Here is a 21,761-nt window from a genome sequence, read left to right as displayed (position 1 = left end):
TTGATAAATGTTCTTCGGCACATAGATAGCCTATACCGACATATATGATGCAATCGATATGAAATTGAATTTTTGTAACAAACAACGAAAAAACAAAGTTTTTATTATTACAATCAAACATTGTAATAAAGTGAAATTATAATGAAAAAAAGGAATAATTAACCTTCAATAATATGATCATTTTTATCATTATAATCATCATCATCATTATAATGTAATCATCATCAACATTAATGAAATGAAATGAGAGAATGGTTTGGAAAACAAACGAGAAAAATTGATTCTTTCTTTCTTTCTTTTTGAATGAAGAAAGTAGAAAACAAAACTTTGTGATATAATAATGCAAAGAGGATGCTGAATTGAAGAAAAAAAAATACAAATTGAAACTGAAATTGAACAAAAACATTTCTTTCTTTCTTTCTTCTTTCTGTAAAGATTCATTTCATTTTGGATGTAACCAAGTAAGCAAGTAAAATCATCATAATCATCATCATTAATGGACACAACAAGATAATGATTTGGATGATGAAAAAAAGAAATTATGTTTTGTCTTGTTTGGTTTGTGAAGCAAAAGAAGAAGAAAATTTACCTGGCCATTATTACAAACATTATCAGCATATTTTTCTTCCTTTCTTTCCTTCCTTACTTGATTTATTCAGTCATAATCGATAAACAATGCAAAAAAATGTATCTTTCTGTCTCCATATTCTGATTGAAATATAATCCAGTTCAACAAACGACAACAACAACAAACAACTAAAGAATTACATGCATCGTTAAACATTGTAATCTTGTAAACTAAACTGCCGGTAACTTCCTTTTTTCTTCTTCTTCTTATCATATCGTTATCTTAGCATTTTGTTGTTGTTGTTGTTGGGTCCATCATCATTATAATAAAGCTCATTGAACAACAACAACAACATGTCATTAGGAGATTTCGACAAATAGAAAAGACAAGATTTTTTGTCCTTTTGTCTTTTCTTCTTCGTTGGATTTTATGTTCATTTGTGTCCAAATCATCATTTGTAGCCCGAAAAAAAACAAAGATCATATCACAAAGAAACTTAGCAAAGAAGAAAAAAAGATAATTCTTAGTCGAAAAAACGACAAAAAGACAAAAATTCGCATAGTAAAAATGATAAAAAACAAATCTATTTTTGGCCAGAAAAAGCAGGCAATCTTTCAAGACTAAAACAATTTGCAATGATGAATTTGAATGAATTTTTTTAATTAAAGTTTTGTTTTGTTTTTGAAATGAATTGAATTGAATTTGAAAAAAACTTACTTGCAATTTCAATAGTAGCATTATGGCTACGTGCTTTACCATTAATATTACGTGCTAAACAATAATAAACACCAGTATCTTTTTCTTTACGATAATTCATTACTTTTAATATGAATAGATCACCATTATTTAAATAGATATGATTTGGTGATTTTTTTACCAATTCATTATCTCGATACCTATGAAAAAAACGAAAAAAACGAAAAGATAAAATTTTTTAATTAATTTTTGATTCAAAACTAAGAAAAAAAAATTACATACCAATCGATAACCGGTTCTGGATCACCATCAGCTTTACAAGATAATGTAACCGGTTCATGTTTTTTAACAACCAAACTATTTGGATGTTCTTTGATTCTTGGTGGTCTTGGTATATTACCACCATGACTATGATGATGATGATTATTATGATGATTAGGATTATCTAATTTAAAAAAAGTAAAAGAAAGATAAAAAATCAATTTAAAAATTCAACAACAGCAACCATGAATGACGTATCAATTTTCGAAAAAACATGAAGAAAAACCAGAAAAAATTTTCAATTAAACATTCATGTCATGCAATGAATGAATGAATATCCAGCCACACACACACACACACACCACATAATCATTATTATTATTTTTTTGATAATTATAATTACCAGAATCATCTTTTCTGAACAGCTTAATGTTTTTGTTTCTATATTGCATTTCATTTCAATTTTCTCTTTCGCTTTCTCTATGATCATAGAATGTGATGATGATGACAATCATCATCGGTCATTATTAATTAACTGGACAACAACAAAAAAAGCAAGCCATTCTTCTTCTTCTTTTTTCGCTGAAAACCATAGGTCATCTTCGTCATTTCATTCAGAATCCATAAAGAATTTTCATCATTAAAACAATGACGACGAAGAAAAAACAAAAGAAAAAAATCATTTTTGAAAAGCAGAAAAAAAATTTAAAATTCATAAAAGAATGTCATTAAAATGTCAACTGTGTGTGTGCGTGGGTGGTTGGTTGGTTGGTGGGGTGGTGGGGAAAAATTCGTTAAAGAATTCTTCGTCGTTGATGACGACGATGAAAACAGGACAAAAGAAAGAAGAATAAAAAAATAAAAAAACAATAGCCATTCATAAATGACAGTTTTGGGAATTACAAAAATGACCAACATGATCCTGATGATGATGGAGATATGAATAGACATTCAAAAAAAAATGAACCAAACAACAGAAAAAAACGCTAATTATAATAATTATCATATCGTTGTTGTTGTTGTTGTTGCCCGTTTGCAGTGGCCAATCATTCATTAATCGTAAATGTCGGTAGTATATTCGCCGTGTGCTTGTGTAAATGATTTTCAATGAAATTCAATTCTTCACCGCCAGACAATAAAAAAGCCAGAAATATTAACCAGAAAATGACTGGAAAATGACCGAAAGAAACATTCGGAAAAAATCTACCTTTTTGGGATGGATTTTCTGGTTTTTCATTAATCATTTTTCATCATCAAAAAATAAATCTTTTCAATAAATGACCAGCAATGAAACCAAAAAAAAAAAAAAAAATCTGGTTATTATTACTTGCGGTAAGATCCATATATAATTATCCATTTGAGAATGAACATTATTCATTCATTTAAATTTAGAATTCAGAATCCAAGAATAGAATGACAAAATGACATGATTTCCTTTTTTTGTTTTTTGAAAAAATTGAAATGAATCGATCATGAATGAATCGAGAGAATCGACATAGAGTAAGAGAAAAAAGATTGATGAACTGATTTTCTCGAAAAAGAAAATCTGTTTTCAATTTTCAAATTTGATTCATTGAATGATGATGATGATGATCTTTTCGGCGTGTGATCCAAAATCCATGATTATTTGCTATTCGTTTTTTTCGGGTGTTATTGGATAATTGAAAGTGCAAATGTGTCTTTCGTGTTGTGTTGTGCTGTTGTACAAATTAGCCGGATGATAAATTATCTGGGAAAATGTTTCTATTTCTAGGCAACGGTAAAATTCTATGTATTTTTGCAAAACAACAAACAAACAACAAACAACCGAAAATCCCAATGTTCAGAGATGTAAAGGCAGACACATAGCAAACAAATGGATCTACAGCAATGGATTCTTCTTCTTTACGAAATATTCGCCTTAACAATTTTCGGTTGATTGGATTGGCAGGCTAAATTTAGTTGTATATACACAAATATAGCATCAGCAATCAGCAAATAAACAACGAAAAAAAGCAAAGATTCAAATGTTTTCAATATGTGTGTTCGATCATTCATTTGGTGATCAGAAATGGAAACAAACAATTCTGGTTCGTTTTCGCTTTGTTTTGTTTGTTCAATTTGTTTCTTCTTCTTTTTCTTCGTTGCGAATATTGAAAAACGAAAACAAAAGCAAAAGCAATTCAAATTGATGAATGTTTTTCGTTCTCTCTCGATGTTCTGGATGTAGAAAATCCAGAACAGAAAACAGAAAAAAAGTATCAATCTTGATTCATAGTGAAAATCCACCCACTATCCATTCTTACTATCAATTTTTTTCAAAGAGAATAGGAAACATGTGAAAATAGTAGTTGTTCAATTGATGATGATGATCATCATCATCATCAATTGATGGTGATAATTAATGATAAACATGATTATTGTTGATGTTGAACATTTGCTGCTGCTGCCTGCATCAAAATAAGATGTGAACCAGATGAACAAGAAAAAAAGAGAGAATTTTTCAATCATTTTGATTGAAAAAGAAACAAAACAAAACTAAATTGGATTTTCTGTGTTCTTTTTTGTTTCCCGATCAATTTTCCTATTTGCCGTACGGTTATTCAGAATGTTGAATACAAGCGGTGAACACGGCAAAACACCAAAATCTTCTTTTCTTTATCGCATTTATTTACCGTCCTTGTCCATATTGATCGATGTAAGGATGATGATGATTGAAAATCTAGACCAAATCAAATTGAAAACATTGTTTTGTTTGTTTTGTAACTTGTTAGACATTTGATTTAGATTGATTTATAAACAAAAAATCAATCAATCAAATCAAATCAATTCTTCATTAATGCAAAAAAGCGGCAAAACATTTTTTTTTCGTTTCAAATTGACATTAATTATCAACAACAACATCATAAAAATCCTCAAAAACAAAACAGAACAAAAAAATGATGTTTTCAAATGATAAAATGACCTAATTAACAACCGAACAACAACAACAAAACGACAAATTGATAAATCCTAATCAAAATTTACAGATGACAACAACAGAAAAGAAATTACAAGCCGAATTAAGCCGAAAATCTTTAAAAAAATATCCAAAACCAGATGTATATCTTTATCCAATGAAAACGAAAAAAAAACATTTGATGACATCCATGATATCATCCATGATGTTTTAAAGCAGCGAAAAAAAAATCAAAAATCAAAAAATCAAAGTAAAAAAAACATGATATGCACATAAAAAACATAACATACTTTTTTTTTCTCAAATACAAAGAAAAAAATACATCAAACATCCATTGATCATCATTTGTAGCAAGAAGAAGAAAAACAACAACTAAACTTTCAATTTGATAAATGTGCGTGTGTTTCGATGTTTCGAGATGTTTTTTTTGAATGGAAAAGTTTATCAAAAGAAAAACCTACATATAATTATTATTATTTTGGTAGTCTAAATGCGTAAATCCTGTCACATATTCTTTCCAATCTTCTTTTCAGTTTTTCAGTTTCAGTGTAACTAAACTAAATAAGTAAAAATCCATTCAAAAAAAGTAAATGTGAAAAATAGCAAACGAGCGAATTGAATTGAGTGAATGAATGAATGAATTGCCTAATTGAATTAAATCAAAAAAACGAAAAAAGGAACGGAAATAAATTTCCAATTCGATATTGTCATTTGTCATTTTTCTTTTTGGTTTTTCGCTTGTTGTTGTTGTTAAATAATCTCGTAGATAATGTATGTTTGCGTAGTGAATGAATGAGGTTAGGTTAGGAAATACAAAACCATCGAAAAAAATGATGATGATGAAGTCAAGAAATGTTTCATGTTACACGCAGTGGAAATTAACTGGTAACGAAAACGAATAAAAATCTGGGTGACAGAAACCAGAAAAAAGTAAAACAAAAATCACGAAACTAGCTTCGTATTTCATCATCGAAAAATGGCAGAATCGATCGCCATTATACCAAATTTGCTCAAACAACAAAAAAATCGGTCATCAAACAAACACCAAAAAAGGACAATCAACTGAAAAAACATTTGGACTTTGACATTCATTAGCCTTGAAAAAGACAAGACAAAATTGATAAGATTGGTGTGTGGTGGCAATCCATCTATCCATCCATCCATCCATTACAGATTCAGTATTTTGTTTTTTCTTTCTTCGAAAAAAAATGTGACAAGATTCATGTTTGTTTCTTTCTGTGAGATAATGGCGGTCATTCGTTTCGGTAAAAACAAAGAAACTTTCTAGAAACATGAAACATAAATGAATAAACGTTATCATTCGCTGTTGGTGATAAGAAAATTTTCAGAGAAATTTTTTCCGACAAACCTAAATCAAATGGATCAATCAAGAAAAGGACAGAACGAACCGAAAGCTAAAGAACATATTGTGTTTGTTGTTTGTTTGTTGTTTGTCATAAGATTCGAGAGGGAACAGAAACAAAAAAATCATATGATAAAGACGACAACCAACCAAAAAGATATATTCTTTCTTTCTTTCAAGTTGATGATGAAGATGTTTGTTTGTTTTGTTTTGTTCATAAAAAAAACTTGTTCATTTATAATTGATACAAGATGCTGGATGACATTTTTTTTTAAAGAAAAGAAAATTTTAAAAATCTTCAGAAAAACTGATGTTACATGGCAAGCAAGCAAGAGAAAAAAAGTTTTTTGCACAAAACATTTTTTTGACAATAATAATGGTGAAAAACAGCACAAAAAGAAAAGAGATTTACTGATGATACACACACAGAGATCGGGATCAATTTTCAAAATTTGATCCTGGTTTTTTCCAGCAAAAAGTTTGACTTTTTATATCAATGTTGTTGTCGTTTATCGTTTTTTTTGCGCAAATAAAAATCAAAAACCACACAATTGCAAAGGCAGAAACCAACAAAAAAAAGCTACCGAATGTCTTTCTTGAAATTAACAAATGTTCAATTTTCAAGGCGGCATTTCTTATGACCAGAACAACAACAACAAAAACAAAACAAAAAAAATTGAGAAAAGGAAATTGTCGATTGACACATCGATGATGATGGTCATGGATATTTTCTATTTTTTTCTTTTGGTCTAAAAATATAACAAGCAAATTAATCTTGATCTTTTTTTTTCTCTGATCTTCAAAACTTTGAAGTTTATTTTCTCATTGATGATGTAAGTAAGTAAAGTAAAGTAAGTGTGCGAAAGGAATTTTTCTGTTTTTTCATTTTTTTTCGATTATTTCCAATTTCCAATTTTCATTTTTTTTTTTTTTTTTTGATATTTTGATCATCTTTATCAATGAAAAATGAATGATTGATCATTTTCTCTGTCTTTTGTTGGTTATTTATTGATGTTTTTGTTTAAAAAATGCTTCAAATGTAGAAAAAAACGTGGTAAAATGATGATAATCAAAGAAAAAAAAGGAGGGAAAAGATTTTCATTTTGAAGTCAGGTTGTGAAATCACATCGATTAATTGCAAATTTTTTTTCCTCTTGCTTTGATTGTGATGAGATTATATCATCACCATCATCGAATAAATCTTTTCACATTCAGAAAACGAAAACTCTAAATTAACATTTTTCTCCCCTTAAAATAATAAATTTTAATTTTACAAATAAATTTTACAAATAAAGATATTCAACTGTCATCATTATCATTATTTAATTATAATTTGAATCCAGATAATGATGATAATGATGAAAATTAATTATCCACCAACAACAACTATCATTTCATAATTGAAGAGATAAATTTTCAACAGAAAAAAAATTTCATTGTCTATTTCGACACTGATGACATATCATCTGGGGAAATCTTGAATATTTTTTTCAATGACCAATGGTCGGTTTGCATGAGAAACAACAGTCAGCCAAGTCAGTCAATTTAAACAAGTTCATTTTGTTGAGGCTATAAATTTTCAAACCTTACCCTATTCATAAAAACAATGAATATTTCTTTCATTCTCTACCGAATCTCACACATACTGTGTTATGAATTTGGGCGCCCATATTATCATTGCTAAAGTGTTTTCCAGCATTGACGAAGAAGAAAGGTCGCTGCCATTTGAAACAAAGGAGCAAAGGTAATAATAATGTTGGTGTTGGTGGTGGAGTCTACCCGTTTTTTACGAACAAACGATGAATTCGTCCATCTCTTTCGGTATATCATGGTTGAACGATACACGAGAGCGCGAATACACGCATTGTTGGTACAACCAGCAAATGACGTTTGAAGTATTTTTTTTCTCAAAAAAAAGTCAAAGATAAAAACCTAAAGACAACAACCGTTGTATAATGAAACGAATGATGATCAAAGAATTTCATCTTTCGAGTTGGTTTTGTTGGTTGTTCGAATAGTTTTTTATTTTCGGGCAACAAAAAACATCATACACACAAAGATCATAGAGAAAGAAAAATATTTGGATCTCAATTCCATACTGACTTTTTAAATGTTTACTTCGTGCAATGTATACGAAATTTATTCTATTTTTTTTGGTTGATTTCCAAAAACAACAACAACAACTACAAAGCGAAATGGAATCGCTCCCTCGGAAAGCAGCAGCAATGTTTTTTCTTCTTCTTTTGCTACACAGGGCGTTCTGGTCATCAAAATGGATCAATTTATAACGCCAGACACACACAAATAGACAAACAAACACCAGAATCATTTTGGAGAAAAAAAAATCATTCTAGGGTAAAGACAATGTTTAGTTTGAAAATTTCATTTTCATTGGTTTTTATCATAGAATTTTCATCTCTTGATTAAAGCTTATGGAAGCAACGAAAACGAAAAAACGAGAAACAGCAATTTCGCCCTATGTTATTGGCCACAATGGATTCGTCGTCGTCGTTATCATCATTTATTAGGCTTTTCTCTGAAATGAAAAAAAAATTTTCCAGGAAAGAAATTTTCTCGGAAATTGATAATGAAGACAAATTTTATTTTGTTTATTTTGTTTTTTTTGTAAAATTTAAATTAAATTTAATTTAATTATAAAATATTAAAAACAAACATGTTTTATTTCAAAAATTTTCGTTATTTTAACATTTTTTGAAATTAATAGAAGAAAAAAACTTTTCACCTTTTTTTCTCACTGTTTGTGCTGTTGCTAATTAGTATTCCGAATTTTTTTATTCGTTTTTTACCTAAAAATATAGAATTTTTGAGAGAAAAATTTCCCGGAAAACCAAAATGCTCAAAAATAAATTCCCGAAAAATTGACCAGAATAACTTTCACTCTTTCTCCCTCCGTATAGAAAAAAAATTTTTTTGATTATATTCTGGGTTATATTCTTGGTTCATTGGCTTTCTCCCCTATTTCCACACACACGGGACTTGTATTTCGGATGAAAAAATAGACCAAAAAAAGAAAATTTTGACATTAAAATTGATTATAAGTCTCTCTCGCTCTCTGTATGTAAATGTATCGCGTAAATGTTAATTATATACGACAAATCATAAACGAAGAGAAGAATCGTCATCATCATCATAGAATTCAATTATCATGAAGTAAATTCTATCCGGAGAAAATATACTAAAAAAAAATTCTTGTGAATGTGACACACCTACGTAAAAATTTAGCCCGTTCATAAATTTCATCATTTCGTTTTTCTGGTTGACCGCAATATTATTATTATTATTTTTGTAGTGGTGATGGTGAAAATAGTGGAAGACATATTTATTGGAAGAAATCGAAACACACGCAATCCATGATAATGATGATCATAATCATAAAGTCAAACAGAATGAATGATTGAAATTGGAAAAATTGAAATCGAAAAACTAAACGAAAAAAATCCATTTTCATTTGGGATTTCTCCAGAAAAAAAACAAAATTGACTATTTCAACCCCATTAAATGACCACCACCACTAGATCTGATGATTAATGTTGAAATAGTTTTTCATATCTTGAAAAAACAAAATGAAATTTCCTTATGATAATGATTTCAACAAAAATTCTTAAAACGTTGTCGATTTTTCATCATCAACATCGCCATCATCAAATATTCCAATTTAAAACAAACATCAATTTTTCAAAAAAGAATCAATATAGAAAAGAAGAATATTATTGAATTTAAATCAATGGAAAGCACACTTGCCATTCTGCAATTCTGTGATTCATAAGAAAACAAATTCAACATGAACCCAGAAACAAAAGCAAGCAAAGAATTTTTTTCTCAATTTTGCTTAGCTTGCTAGAATTGCCTATACAAGAGAGCAACAGAGAGAGATTGTATCATCAATATTATCAAATGTGTGTGGAACTTCACAAACGAGAAAGTTTCCGTAAAACTTTTTTTTCCACTTTGTTGTTGTTATAAAAACATTGTGAATGATTTTCTATTTTTCCATTGTCTTCCCAATGGGAAAAATAATAATAACGGTAAATGTGAAAAGCAAATTCATCATTTCGGTCGGTCGGTGTATGATGTCAAATACAAACATCCAAAACAAACGAGAAAAAAAAGGTTATTTGAACAAAAACACACTTGAAACAAACTTCAAATGAACAAAAAGTTTGATCAATTTCTGAAAAATTGATTTTCAATGTTTCTCGCTCGATCTTGTCCTTGACAGACAATAAATTCAATCAAAAAAAAATTTTTTTTATTGATTCGATTCAAATCGATAATAGCAGCAGCAGCAGAAAGGAAATTCAAGTGGAATCAATTTTCTGAAAAAGAAAAACGAAAGAAAAAGAAAAACGAAAGAAATTTAGACTTTTTTCTTTCTTCTGCCGATTCTAATTGGAAAAAAAACTAAAACATATTGAAATCATAAACCAGAAAAACCAGACCGCATCTGTGTGCGAGCATCCATAATCAATTTTTGGTTTTTTTCAGTTTTTGGTTTTCAGTTTTCGGTTTTTGGTTTATGGTTTTTATGGTCAATGAAGATGATGATGATGATGACAGGATTCTATTTAAACAAAATAAATAACCATAATCAACAACAAACTGGAACAAAAACAACCAAACAACCAAAACAAAAACAACATGTAAATTTCATTTATTTTTAGAATTTAATAATCATCAGTTTTTCTTTCTTCAGAATTGTTAGTCAAAGAATCTGTGAAGGAAAAAAAACCTCTTTTCTGGTTTTACACAATGATAATAATGATAACGTAGTAGAAATTTTCTGAATGAAGATCTATATATAAAATACACAGAGAGCGAATAGAGATTAATTGACTTGATTTTTTTTGTTTGTTTTCAAATGTGACATACAAACGAAACAAACAACGATGATGACAACTGAATAACCAAAAAAGATTTATGAAAATGGATATATAGAGAGACATCAAATTCGTTGTTGTTGTTGTCATTGTCAAATGTGTATGTTTTTCGGGCTGAAACTTGTTTTAAATGAAAAATATTGTTTAGTTTCTCGGGAAATTTCTCTCTTGGTTTGTGAATGTGGATACATCCTATTGGTTTGTTTTCAATCTTTATCCTTTCATTTTTGACCTTTGTAACCTCGATCGGTCGAAATAGTCATTCCATTTTTAATGTTTCTGGAAAATTTCTTTCTTTTTGAAATGAAACAGAATTCATTCATTCACTGATTGCTGGTTCGAAGAAAAATTAATTAAAATTTTTCTTGTTTTCAAAAAAAATCATTTAATTTCATTTAACACTCACTCACTCTCTCTCAACGATGTGTGACCCGAGCTGAACTAAACTGAATCAAGAGCGGCCAGATGCTTAAAACTAATCATCATCATTTACTCAACCAAAATTTCAATGTCTTTACTCTTCTTCTGCCCCTTTTTTCTGGTCGAACGAATTTTCAAACACAAATTCTATGTGTGGAATCTACACCACATACAGAATTCAAGAATTTTTTGAGAAAAAAAAAAATCAAAAGGCAATTTAGAAACAAAACTGCTGCTGATGCTGTATCTATCTGGATCTGATAATTTGAAAATTTTCAACAAAACAGAAAGATTCTCGTAAAAGTAATTTGTCTCCACACTTCCACATCAGCGAAAATTCTAATTTACACTATTTTAACTCGTTCAATATGCAATATGTGTGCATAAAAAAAAAGAAAAGAAACTTTGATGGAATTTTTTTATTTTCCTAAACAGGAAAAGCCTGATGTGACAACCAACAACAACAAAAAAAAAAAAAAAAAAAAAACGAAGCGCATCAACCAAACGAGGATAGTAATCATTAACGAAACTGGAAAGAGAGAGACAGAAAAAACAAAAGCAATTTGACTAAATCTATCTAATAGTAATAGTGATGTGATGTGTGTGTATGTGTGTCTGATGGTTCAACAACCCAAATTCATTTGTTTTAATGTCAACCGAAAAAAAATTTGCTTTTCGCTGGTTTTTCATTCCGTAAAAACAAAACAAATGTGTGTGAACGATAGCATCCATAGCTATGTCATTCGGTCATTCGATCAATTCATTTGTGGAACCGAAGTAAAAAATTCTTCTTCTTCCAACGAAATTAATGCTGTAACAAAAAAATATATGAAAAATCTTCCCTTTTTCCACTATTTCTACACCACATACTATATTCACACATTCAAGATGATCTTGATCGATGATGATCATCATTCGAAAAAATTCCTAGAAACGATAAAGTGAATTTGTTCAACCAGTGTAAAATGACCAACAGAAAACAACAACAAAATTCAATATTCTTCAACAATGTTGTCCACTTTCGAACCAAAAAAACAACAACAATGTTTTTAATGTTTTTGTTTTTCAATTTTGAATCCTCCAGTGATGTAGATGATGATCCAATATTCGAGCAATTACAAGAAAAAAATTTTCAAGTAGAATCTGCGTTAGTATAACAACCACTTCAGCAAATAATGACATGAAATTTTTGTCAAATGAAAAAATAAATAATAGAGAGACACACACATACAGAGGGAAAATCGATCGATCGATATCCGATAGAAAAATCGATTAAGAATCGATCAAAAAAAGTGAACAACAACCAAATAATAAAAAACTAATAATAATGATAATTTAAATTGTCAAATGTCATCAAAAAAAAATGGTCAGAAATGTTTTTTTCGGTGCATCGATTTTTCGTGGAACACAGAAAAAAACCTTTTTCGTTCGGTGGTTGTATAATTTAAATTAATTGAGTTGTGTAAAGAGAACTAGAGAAACAGAAGAAAAACATTATTGGAATGACATTAATTTTCATATTTGATCACTGATTTGGTTCGAAACTGTGATTCGAACCAATGGAAAAAACCAAAGGAAAAAACCAAAAATGCACGCAAACAAATCATTTACATTTACCCAGTGTGAAATTTAGATGCAAAAAACATAACCGACCGAATATTATTCCGGTAAGTAATAAATATGATTTCCGGGCTGCCAAAAATGGTCAACCGAAGGAAAGGAAAATAAGGCAATCATAAAAAACAAACAACCCGAAGAAACCAGAAAATCATAAATACGAAAAAAAAATCAAACCAAACCAAAAAAACACTTAAATGAAAATAAATTGTTCAACATCACACACACACACAACCATCAAGTCAATCTTTTCATTATTAAATATGGAAGAAGAAGAAAAATCAGATGATGATGAAAACCTCAGAATGAATGAAAATGACAAAGTGACTATGGTGGTAGTGATGGTGATGCGAAAAAAAAAGTTATCCGAAAAAATATATTTATTAAAACAGATTGTCAAAACATCATTTCTTTTAGTGAGGGAAACCTGTCTGTCATATTTTATTTATTTATCTTCTGTTCAGTTTCTGGTTCCCGATATTTATTTATTGAACGAGAGAATGCGAAAAAAACCAAACAAGAATGATTAAAAGTCGACACTATGGACATGTCATTCATTTTGGTTCAATTCATATTTAGAATGTGCGAGAAAACATCAAAGAATCAAGGGAGGAAAAGAATCAAAGAATTCATCGGTTATTCCATTCACATCCCAACTAAACTAAACTAAACACCGAATTCACTAAAAACATCAAAATGAAAGTGAGAGAAAGAGAGAAAATATTTATTTAAACATTGACCATTTTTGGAACAGAAAAATAATAATTATTTTTCACTATTTTCACTCATTCAGTAATGTCGCAATGTCATCAAAATTTTATTAATTAAAAAAAATGTTTCTGAAACGACAAAAAATATGTGACAACCATGTTTTCATTTGAAAAACTTGGAAAAAAAACTAAAATTCCGACTGACCTTTATACACTGCAGTTATGAGAATAAGGAAAAAGTAAACTTGACACGTACAAACATGATCATTCAAACAAATGCGAAAAAAAAGGCCAATAAAACTGTCAACTAATAATATTCATTTTTGGGATAACAATTTTTTTTCTAATTCAAATCACAAACCGGAACAATCAAAAAAACCCAAAAAAATCTATAGAACAACAACAACAAAACGATGACCTGTAATAGCAATAAAAAATGAAAATTTTCGAGAAAAAAAAGGTAATAATTGTCACCCGAAAAAACAAAGAAAAACATTTCAAAAACCACAATGAAATAAAAAACTGAATTCAAATTCAAATTGGTTTTTTATGGTTATATAAAAAAAATTTGAAAATCCAATAAAAAAAAACCCATAAAAATAGAGGATCTTTACTCGAGTTTTATTTGATATTCATTTTTGCATTGCATTTTTCAAGTTGGCCAATTGTTTTACTAATTACTTCAAAATGGCAGTGGTGGGTAGCATCTCATCATTATCCATAAGTAAATAAAGTGTGTGTATGTAGTTTATTCAACAAACAAAAAACAAAAATCCCTATTCTCTTGCTTTTGCAAGTCATAATCATAATGATGATTGAATTATGATCATCATCATTGTTGTTGATGATAAGCACCCTATACTCAATTATTGTTTGGCTATTCAAACAGAGAAAATTTTCATTTTTTGGAAAGCCAGCAGCTGTTTTGCAATGAAAAGTTTTTCCATCCATACATCCATCCATCTATCCAAACGAACATTTTCTATTCATTCATTCATTCCGATCATCAAATTGGATGAATGTTATGGACAAACCAGGCAAATGGATTCGTCTTATATCGGTTTTTGTGTGTTTGGGTAATGAAAAACCTTTTCATCGTGGCTGTCGTCGTCGTTTCTTTTTCCAAAATAGCAAGCAAAACTACCAGATAAAAACACGTTTTTGTCACACGACACTACTACCAAACAAAACAAAGAAAACAAAAACGCATATGGATCTTATTTGTGATTCCCGAATTAACAACAACAACCAAAAACCAAAAATTTTCAACACCGAGAAATTTTCGGGAAACACAAGCATACACACGCGTTTTTTTGGGGGGGGGGAAAAGCAAAATCCATTCACAAAAAAAGAAACATCTAATTGAACACACACACACACACTGTATACATTGAACAAATACAGATATCAATAGGACCAGCAATAACTGGAAAAACATATAACTAAAAAAAGTAAAAGTAGAAATCATCATTGATTATTTCTGACTAAAAATGTTTATGACAAGCCAGAAAAAATGAATGAATGATATTCAAAGAGATCTATTGGCAACATTACAAATGAAAATAATAATAATGATAATGATAGGAAAATGGGCAATTTGTCCATTTCACTCTCTCTCTCTCTCTCTCTCCCACTCACTGAACCGCCTCGAATATTATTATTATTATTGTCTGATGATGATTAGAAATGGGGAGAATGAGGGGGTGGAAAAAATATATTAACTGGATTTCGATTGTCACACAAACACAGAACAACAACAACAAAATCATCAACGACGAATGATGATTATTTATAATCACAATTCTTCTGCCAATATATATTCTCTCTGTCAATGTTCGGTGTTTTATTCATTCATTTTCATCCAGTCCAGTTCAGTTTGATTGTCAAATCGATTTTAGGATTTGGCTACTGCTGTGGCTGTTTCCCGAATGATAGTCGGTTAGTTAGAGTTTGGGAAAAAAATTGAGTGGAAATAGGTATTATTATGATTGCCTGAATGAAATCTCTAAAATAATAATCGGATTTTTTTTTGTCTATTGGGTTCCTATTTTGACCCAATCGGTTTCTCTTAGATTCGTTGAACACAAACTACACATCATCTGCGTGGGATAAAAAACCGAATATCAATTCATTGTGGATTCTCAAATTCAAATAAAACAAAAAAAAAAAGTTTATAAATTCAGTGAGATTCGACTATTTCGACACCAACACAAGACAGGCAATAAATTTTTTTTCGAAAAAAAACTGGATTTACAAGATTTTTTCTTCGTTGCATGACATTCTCTGGAAAAAAAAATCGTGTCGATCAACCAGAAAAAAACAATGATGATGATGATGATAAAAATCCGATTTGTAAAATAAAATTGGCCAGGTGATAACCAACAAAAAAAAACAAAAACCAAAAAAAATGATAACAAAACAAAGCCATCATCATCATCTTCAAACTAATCATGATGATAAACAAACAAAAAAAGAACAACAATGATTCTATGTGGATTTGATTCAAAAATCTATCAAAACGAGAGAATCATTATCATCGACAACAACAACAACAATAAATAAAACATCAAACAATAGAGAGAGAGAGAGAGAGAGAGAGAGAGAGAGAGAGAGAGAGAGAGAGAGAGAGAGAGATAACATCATCATCATTTGTAATCACCATCATCAACAACAAATAATGAAAATATCGATCAAATGATTGATTAATCATTGTCTGTTGTTTGTAAAGCTAATTTGAAATTGCTACATTTTTTTTTATCAATGCTTTGTTTTGTTACTTCAATGATTGCTACTTGTTTGTTTGTTTGTTTTGGTTTCATTCGCTAAGAAGTATCGATATTTGGGAGAGATAATCCGTATGAATGAATCAATGATCTACAGGATCACTACACTATAGGATTATTATTATTATGGGATTAAGTTTTTTGAATGTCAATTTTCTGCCTTCTGCCTTTGGTTAACATTATTCATTGATTTTCAACAAATGAATAAAAAATGAACAAATTTTGATGATGATGATGATGATGAAATCTGAGATTGAATGACCCGATATCCGATTACATTGCAAGCATTGATTTTCGACATTTTCAACATTGAAAATTGTCTTTTTTTTGACATGAACCAGATGGATCCCCAAAATGACATTATGTTGGTTGGCGTGTGTGTGTGTGGTGAATTGAAAGAAAAAATTAGCCAATGTTTTTTTGCCCCTGTTTGTTCACAATGTTGACAACTTTTTTTGGCTATAAAATTCAATTTGAATTTTTGACAATAAAAAAAATCAAATTGAAAACTTTTTTTTCTCGGTTGTTTGTCCACAATATTCATGCATGCATGCATAAAACCGAAATGAAATAAATAAACAACCAGAGATGCACGGTAGTAGCAGCAGCCAGTAGCCAATGTTGTCGTCAAAAAGGAAGATAAAAAATTTTTAAATCCAAATACAAACAACGTCGGTCAAACTTAATTGAATTGAATTTGTTCTCGGCTGGATTGTCAATGGTATAAAGGTCAAAGGCAAACAACAGAGACCAACGACAACGAGAAATTTGTACAAATTCATTGTGTTTACTGTGTTTGATCAAAGAGTGAATGGCAGCAGAAGGAAGAAGGAAAAAGTTTTAATCAAATAATTGCCAGCTTTTGGTTATTTGGTGAATATTTTTGATCGGATCAAATCAACGGATCAAAATTAAATGATCAATTGTCCAGTAGCCAGTAGCAGTAGAAATAGCTTTCGCATAATAATAATGCTAATAATAAATATTGACCAAACCACACACATCAGACATACACAGTGGCCAGTTAAAATAGCCAATGATGAAAAGTGGAAATTCATTTTCACTTTCAATCAATCAATTCTGATTGTAAATTTTTTCAACTTTGTGCAAAAACTTTTTTCATTTCCCTTGTTGATGTTCTGTGGATCGAAAAATGAACCAGGATTTTTTTTCAAATCCTGAAATCATTTTCCAAAAAAAACAAAACAAACGAATCAACACCGAGCGATTCAATTCAATTAGATTCGATGAGAGGGGAAAAAAAGTTGAATAACCCCATGGTAGACAAACGAAATAAAGCTCATCATAATCGAAGCAATGATCTGTAAACACGGCAGTAGAGATTCTATTTACTAAACTAACTGACTGACTTCATTCTAGTTAGTTAGTTGAATTAAGTTAGTTAGTGTTGATTGAATTTTCATCCAAACACACACACAATGATACAATTGTCTTGCGAGGGGGGGTGATGTTTGATGATCCAAATGGATCGAATTTTCTGTTTTTTGTTTTTGTTTTGGCCAGAAAAAAAGCATTCATTTTCATTCAATCCAAACAAACAAATGATACAATTGAAATGGAAATGGCAATGAATGCTTGAATGAATAAAGCAAGAAAAAAAACAACAGAAAAAAATCAAAACATCAAATGATGATGATGATGGGAAACCAAAAAAAAAAAAAAAAGAAATGAAATCCAATCTCGAGACAGAAAAAGTCTTAACTCTAATTAAAAGAAAAATTGATGCTTATACCATCATCATTATCATCATGGTTGCTTTGATCAAAAGTCAATTTTTTTCCCCCACAAGAAATTGAATCAATGATGCAAATCACAATCCAAAAATTGCATCCATATTTCTTTCTTTCATCTGCAAAAGCAAAAAACAAATTTCAATTTTTGTTTTCGGGATTTTTTTTTGAAACGGAATATGGTAATACCCGGAAAACAAAACAAAACAGAAAAATGTTCCATCTATAGAGATGCCATTGAATGAAAGAAATTTCCGTCATTGTTATCACGATAATAATAATAATAACCGGTCTTTGGAAAACAAACCCGAAAAAAATGAATGAATGTTTCCCGTCATTTTTTTCATATTATCATAATAATAATAATAACCACAGAATAATAACCGGAAAAATGAATATCAAAATGAATTTTAATTCATCTGCGACAACAAACGACAAACAAATCAAAAACAACAATAATAACGGGAGCCAGAAATTTTTCAGAAATAAATTTTACAAAAAAATTTCTTTTTTTTTGGTTAAACAAACAAACAAACAGAAAAATGTCATAAACAAAAAATAAAGAATTGGGAAACCACCACTACTGCCACCATAATTGTTAATTTATGATTCCTGTACACAACCATTCTATCATCATCATTATTTACAGACATTCAAAATAAGGAAAAAATATTCTGTAGTTTTTGTCTGCATGATTGTCGAGAATGTAAAGAATCGAGAAAGGAAATATTTCTTTTCATTTCTGGAAAAATTTCCCAATGTATTTCGGCCAAAAAAAAAACATGAACAACAAACAAGCGAATTGAAAAATAAAATTTAAAATTTGAAAATTCTTGTTTTTTTTCAAACGAAAAAAGAATAACATAATGATCATCATCAGTAATGTTATTGTTGTTGGTTGTTGTTTGATAATTCGTTTATATTCTGCAGACTAATAATAATAATAATAATGGAATACAGAATACAGAATTTCGGTTGTTATTCCAGAATAAATCAAGCATCAAACAAACAGGAATTTTGTTAGATTCTTTATTTTTTTTATGTTTTGTTTTTGACGACATAAAAAAAATTGTGTTATTGTTCATTCATTCAATGATTGTTGTTGTTGTTGTTGTTTTTACAATTCCATTTACGATAGAAGAATATTGATCATCAAAAAATTCTTTAGAAGAATAATAAAAATAACCAATTTCAAAATAACATCCAAAAAAAAATAATCGATAGTATCGATAGTAATAACAACGATGATGGAAAAAAAAATCTAATTATATTCAACAACAAAAAAAATGAACATTATTTATGGACCATTAGCCAGAGTTGGATGAATGAATGAATGGATCGAATGTTTTTGCTCAATCTACCTTTCCATTACTTTTTCAACGAATGGAAAATCGACAAGAAATAAAGGTCAAAATTATTCATTACATTACATAACCTAACCTAACCTAAAAGTAATCCGTCAAAATTTGAATGATGTCTTTATTCAATTTGGAAAATTACTCCAAGAGGCAATATTCAAAATGGAAGAGTTCATTTCATAGAAAATATCAGAAAAAACTTTTTTCTTTTTTTTTTTTTTTGGCAGTAACATTGTGTAAATATGTGAAAATATGAAAAGAATGGTCGCTATGAATTTTGTTATCAACCAAAAAACCAAGTTAAAATCAACAGAATTGAAAATGAAAATGGAAACATTGATTAAACAAACAAACCAGTTATGTAACCAGCATTTGTTGTTGTTGTTGTTGTTCAGTATCGCGTGTGACACGTGCTAAATTCTCAACCAACCGACAACAACAACAACAACAAAGTTTTATCTTTTCCAAACGAAACAAGAATTATTTGTTTAGTTTAAAAAAAAATTCTGTTGATAATAATGGTAGTGGTTGGTTGATTGATATCACTAGTGAGGATTCTTCTATACACACACGCGAATTTAGTTAGAAAGAATTTTCATTTTCAATCAAAAAAAGTTGCACAGAAAGTTACCCAGGAATGGAAAAACAGCAAACATAAAACACATTATTCAAGCAGCTGTTACTGTTTTTGTTTCTTTTTACGTGAATTCGACATTCACACACAGACAGAATTGAATTGAATCAAAGAATCATCTATACCTGCCATTTTTAATGTTATTGTTTTGACTATTTCGACTGCTAAAGTCTGTTGTATTTGAATGAATGAACAAAATTTCTATTTTTACAATACCAAACCTCCCCCCCAAAATTGTAATAAATTACACCATCATCATCGCACATGGAACCAGAATCGAGAATATTTTCCTGCTTTTGGTTTTGGTGATACTTTCTGGTCTTATCATCATCATAATAATCATCATTTATATAATCTATCTGATGAATCTATCATCATCATCATTATCATTATGGCTAGTTGATGATAATTTCCATTTAGATCAGAAAAAAAAAATAATAATAATAATCAAATGCAAATATTCAGAATGAAAAAAAAATGGCAAAGAATTTAACCTGCTGTGTGTTGAACTGTTGTTCAGGTAGAAATAGCCACAAAAGAATCCAGAATATCTATAGGTGTGCTATTAACAATTTTTTCAATCAATTTACCTCAGTAACAACAAAAATACTATGGTAATCATGATAGAATTGGTGACAAACAACAACAACAACAAAACACCGACATAGTAAAATGAGAAATTCTTTCATTTTTGGCCAGAATTAATAATTGATTTGAATATTGTCATCATCTGGGCTGGCTGGTATTCGTGGATAATGTTGTTGTTGTTGAGAAAGTTTTCCGGAAAATATAACCAACCAGGTTGCCAATTTTCCTTTGAAAAAAATATTCAATTTCCAATTGCAAACCAATTTTAGCATAAAAATGTTTCTAAAAAAGAATTTCGTCTAAAAAATTGTTGTTGGCCGGCCCATAGTGAACGAAAAAATTCAATCAATCATTTTGATTGTGTGTGCGGTATGTGTGGTGTTTGTGTGAGAAAAATTTTTTTTTCATTACTTTATCATTCGAGGTTGACAAACTTGTCAATCCGTTTGAATAAAATGAAAAGGAATGGCAAAAAAAAGACTGTAAGGAGCAAAATGTATTGCTATTAATGGGGAAATGTTTCCGGTAAACTTTCCGAAAATTTTATAATCTTTTTTTTCAATTTTTTTTTGTTGACGAAAATTTTCCCAAACGATGATGATGATGATCCTTTAAATAATCCAAATTGAAAAGATTCTATTTTTTTCGATCGATTTAAGTTTTCGGGAAATCAATATCATCGGAGAAAACACAAAACACAAAAAAAAGAAAGAAAGGAAAAAACGAGATAATGGAAAGTTTTCGGGCAAAGAAAATTTCCCGAAAGAAAAAGCTTAAAATAACTAATGATGATCGATATCACCATTCAACCAAATAGAATCCAATGAATTTTATTTTATTTTTTCATTTTCCCGGATAAATAAATAACCGGAGGCGATAAACATTTTAATTTAGTTTTCATGTTTTGGTTATTTTCAAACTAAAAAACAACAAAACAAAACAAAAAATCAAATTTTAAAATTTTAAAAAAACTTTAACAGAAAAGCGATTCCAAATGAACCAAGTAATAGAAAAACATATTGCCATTTGAACAATTGGAAAAAAGTTTCAAAACAATTCCATCAATGAAGATTATGATTGAAACTTTATTTTCACTGTTTCGGACAAACTTGAAAATTGGGAAAAAAATCTAGATCAGAAAAAACAACCAGGATTCACAATCATTTCAAATGATAA

At 29.4% G+C, this 21,761-nt stretch overlaps 1 protein-coding gene across 4 annotated transcripts in view; it reads right to left on the bottom strand.

Moving 5' to 3' along the window:
• Positions 1 to 21,761, bottom strand: part of LOC113798921 (protein sax-3-like) — a 34,282-nt gene that overhangs the window by 6,747 nt on the left and 5,774 nt on the right. For 2 of the 4 annotated variants that reach the window (XM_075819498.1, XM_075819499.1), the window contains exons 2-3: positions 1,547 to 1,709; positions 1,286 to 1,464 (exon numbers count right to left, since the gene is read on the bottom strand). In XM_075819498.1, the coding sequence (XP_075675613.1) occupies positions 1,286 to 1,464; positions 1,547 to 1,709 (342 nt within the window). Of the gene's footprint in view, positions 1 to 1,285; positions 1,465 to 1,546; positions 1,710 to 1,928; positions 2,330 to 5,872; positions 5,937 to 21,761 lie in introns of those variants that run through there. The other 2 variants (XM_075819501.1, XM_075819500.1) reach the window with 2 other exon arrangements.

The sequence above is a fragment of the Dermatophagoides pteronyssinus genome, unplaced genomic scaffold (assembly GCF_027571235.1).
Source record: "Dermatophagoides pteronyssinus isolate colony J.1.1.1.1 unplaced genomic scaffold, Derpt_VIB-CSIC_2022.12 sq0004, whole genome shotgun sequence".
Classification (NCBI taxonomy): Eukaryota; Metazoa; Arthropoda; class Arachnida; order Sarcoptiformes; family Pyroglyphidae; genus Dermatophagoides; species Dermatophagoides pteronyssinus.
The sequence above is the reverse complement of the archived record's forward strand: the minus strand, read 5'-3'. Positions and strand labels throughout refer to the sequence as shown.